This window comes from Bidens hawaiensis, unplaced genomic scaffold (assembly GCF_021521415.1).
Source record: "Bidens hawaiensis isolate Kalapana, Puna unplaced genomic scaffold, B.hawaiensis_p1.1 tig00020676_1, whole genome shotgun sequence".
Taxonomy (NCBI): Eukaryota; Viridiplantae; Streptophyta; class Magnoliopsida; order Asterales; family Asteraceae; genus Bidens; species Bidens hawaiensis.
In genome coordinates, this window is record NW_027493175.1 from 71,654 (window position 1) to 75,328 (window position 3,675).

The 3,675-nt window shown below is 44.3% G+C and overlaps 1 protein-coding gene across 1 annotated transcript; it reads left to right on the top strand.

Moving 5' to 3' along the window:
- Positions 1-270: 270 nt before the first annotated feature.
- LOC143561436 (protein SHORT-ROOT-like) lies at positions 271-1,476 on the top strand. Its single transcript, XM_077049525.1, has one exon. It carries the CDS (start codon positions 337-339, stop codon positions 1,474-1,476), a length of 1,140 nt encoding a protein of 379 aa, XP_076905640.1. The 5' UTR covers positions 271-336.
- The last annotated feature ends 2,199 nt before the right edge of the window (positions 1,477-3,675 follow it).

Below are 3,675 nucleotides of genomic sequence, written 5' to 3' on the forward strand. Positions count from 1 at the left end.
AATTGGGTTAGAAGAGGTGAGAAGTAGCAATACCAACACTTCTGGGAGAAGAGGGCGCGCAGTCGTTTTTTAATGAAACGTCTTCGAAAAAACAAACACACTGCAGAGCCCAACGTCTGCGCGCTCTCTTCTCAATGCAGACAAAAGAGGTGGAGAAGTGCTTCTGAGAAAAAACAAACAGCACCTTCTTCTTTATCAATCCAACACTACTACTCTGATCCTAACCAACCAAAACCACCACATTTTCACCACCAGTTATCCACACCGGCGTCGAAATCTCAAGGCTTTTCTTGTTCCGAATCCAATAATATTAACTATGTACCGCAAGATGTCGCTATGGAGTTCTCTAGTTCTCTCTCGGCTACCGGCTGGGCGCATGAGCTTTTATTAGAAGCGGCACGTGCCACCGCGGAAAATAACAGTTCCCGCCTTCAGCAATTAATGTGGATGCTCAACGAGCTTAGTTTGCCTTATGGTGACATCGACGAGAAGCTTTCTTATTATTTTCTCCACGCTTTTCACTGTCGCTTGACGAATTCCGGAGACTCAAGTTACCGGGCTTTATCATCAGTTTCTGAGAGAGTATGCAGCTTTGAAACAACTAGAAACTTGGCCCTCAAGTTTCAAGAGGTCAGCCCTTGGACGACATTCGGGCACGTGGCGTGTAATGCCGCCATTATGGAAGCCTTTGAAGGTGAGACAAAACTACACATAGTTGATATCAGCAACACGTACTGCACGCAATGGCCGACTTTGCTTGAAGCCATTGCCACCCGTACAGACGAGACACCTCATCTTCGTCTCACCACAGTATTAATCTCCGGCAAATCTGATGACAGTTACATGGAAACGTTAATGCAAGAAATCGGGAGTCGGATGGGGAAATTCGCTAGGTTAATGGGCGTACCGTTTAAGTTCAATGTAGTACACCATACCGGCGATCTAGCGTATTTGGATTTTGGAAAATTGGACATTCAATCTGAAGAGTGTTTAGCAATAAACTTGAATGGTAAGTTAACCCACCGCAGGAATCATTTGATTTCAATGTTTCGAAGAGCAAACCCTAAAATCTTGACGATTGTCGAAGAAGAAGCCGACCTGGATATCGGAACTGATGGGATCGAATTCTTGAGAGGGTTTCAAGAATGTCTGAGATGGTTTCGGGTTTACTTTGAGGGTTTAAACGAGAGGTTGATGTTGGAACGGGAGGCGGGTCGGGCCGTGATGGATCTTGTGGCCCGGCGACCAGAATATTCGGTGGAGAGGCGGGAGACGGCGGTGAGGTGGTGGAGTAGGCTTCGTGCAAGCGGGTTCGATTGTGTTTCGTTTAGCGAAGAAGGCTGTGATGATGTGAGGGCGCTGCTGAGGAGATATAAGGAAGGGTGGTCGATGTCTCCGTCGGAAATGGGTGCCGGAATATTCTTGATGCGGAAGGAGTCGCCGGTGGTGTGGGCTAGTGCATGGAAACCCCAATGAGTTGAGTTGGTAGCACGTGCATGGGATGATGAGGTGAAAGGGTTTGATAAATGTTTTGTTAACCTTGCTTAGAATTTTTTTTTTTTTTTTTTATTATTAGTTAACAAAAATTTATGGGAAACTTTTTTATTACATGAATCTAGTTATTCTTTTCGCAATATCTACATAGCTATTTTTACAAATAAAGTATATCAAATTATCAACCAATATCATGAACTTTAAAAGGAGTGATGGGCCATTCATATTATCTTAAAACGTATCAATTCTGAAAAGTAATGTCGCCCGTGGCCCATAGGCTTCTTTCTGTAGATTCCATTATAAGTGGGCTCTATAGAGTAAGCAAAATTGGTTAGTGAATTTATAAATCGATTTTAGACCACAACCAAAATAAAATACTATTGTAGATATGCATATACTCACACAAATACTTCATATTTTACAAGAACTAGCATCTTGCTGGTTTAACTTCTGCTACTTGTTTGAGATATGTTATTTTACATCTGTAACATATTTTGGGTCTTAACATTAACTTACATTATAATCTATTAATTTACGAAAGTAACTGACGAAACGTGGATCTACTCACTGGTAGCAGATCTACTTTCCTCGGGTGTGATTATACTATTTCACCGATGGTTCTTCTGGATCAGTGTTCTTCCACCTACAAAATGAACAGCGCCGTTACTTACCCCTCAGAAAGGGACAGATGGGTCCTCTTTGGGGTAACCCTCCGGCGTGAGAATAAGTATGTGTAGGAGAAGATAATAATGTGTGAGTAAGGGAATTGGGAGAGTATTGCTTAATAGCTGAATATTTTTTCTGTTACTCTGTATGATTGTGTGATTGAATATGCTTCAATGTGAATCAATGTCTTTGTAACTGTCAATGATTGAGTGTGAATGTGTTCATCAAAGTGGAGTTGATGCTGTATTTATAGTGCTAGGGTTTCCACTGATTAGGCTCAACCTCGTTGGCCTCCTCCAATCGCACTGCGCCACGTGTCCTCTGGGACACCTGGCGCTTTCTCGTTGGTTGTAATCACGTGGTAGCACATGTGTCATGCTGAGTTGTCGACCTTTCATTTGGCAGCTGTCAACATCAGCATATTCTTATTCCTTAAAAAGATGCCTTCTGGAAGGTTGTCTGACGTGCACAATCAATGTTGCCCTAATCCTGATTTGGATAAGGACGAGGTCGATTATGTGCATGTGTGATATGCGCCCATCCTGAGGATGCGCGAGGTCTTCTCTTTATTCTCACGCGCAGATATTTCATGCGCAGATGTGATATGCGCCGCGCGCATATGTGATGCGCGAGCATATGTGTGCCTGGGCAGATGTGATATGCACGAGCATGTGATAAGCGCCGCGCGCATATGTGATGCGCGAGCATATGTGTGCCTGGGCATATGATGCCTGAGCATGTTTGTATGCGCCATGCGCATAGGTTTTGGCTTTGTGCCTTCATAATGTGTTTATCTTGTGGGTTGACCCGCCTTGCTCGGTGTTGAGGCGGGTACATACCTCTTCAAGCCCCCCCAGTCTAATGTGTGTCTTATCTCGCACGAGCGCGGTAAGATAGATATTAGACTTACTGATTTGGTCTTTTAAAGGTGTTTTGTCTTTTTCTTGGTTGTTTTCATCGTTGCGCGAAGTTCTATCCATTTGGTTGAAACGAAGGATCCAAACACGTGGTCGGTTGGTGGTGACGTGCGCCGTAAACGTGTCAGACGTTTCGTGTGCTCGAGGTGCTACAGTTGCCTTTCATGTCCTCTCGCACAGCTGTCTGAAACACGTGTCGCGCTCGCATTGGTTTGCACCTGCGAGTGGGGGCGCGTCTCTGTTCCGTGGCAGGTCGGTTACATTTTTATGTCCCCTCAACAGTGTTAGGGACACGTGCCGCGCTCTCGTTGGCTTGCACTTGCGAGTGAGGGCGCGTGAAATCCGATCAGTTACCACTTTTCTCTCTCCTGGGCCTATAAAAGCAGGCCCTTAGGAAAAAATTTTTTATCTTCATCTTCATTGTTGCTAATTTTCGAATTCTGTCTTTCATATTCTGAATTGAGTGTTTTCATCGTTTCGAAACTTCGATTATCTGCTACTGCAGTTGTATGTCTGATAGTTCAGACTCGTCTAGCCCCTCAATCACCTCTATTGCCTCTCGAAGACGCCGTGTGAAATCTGTGGTAATGTCGACATT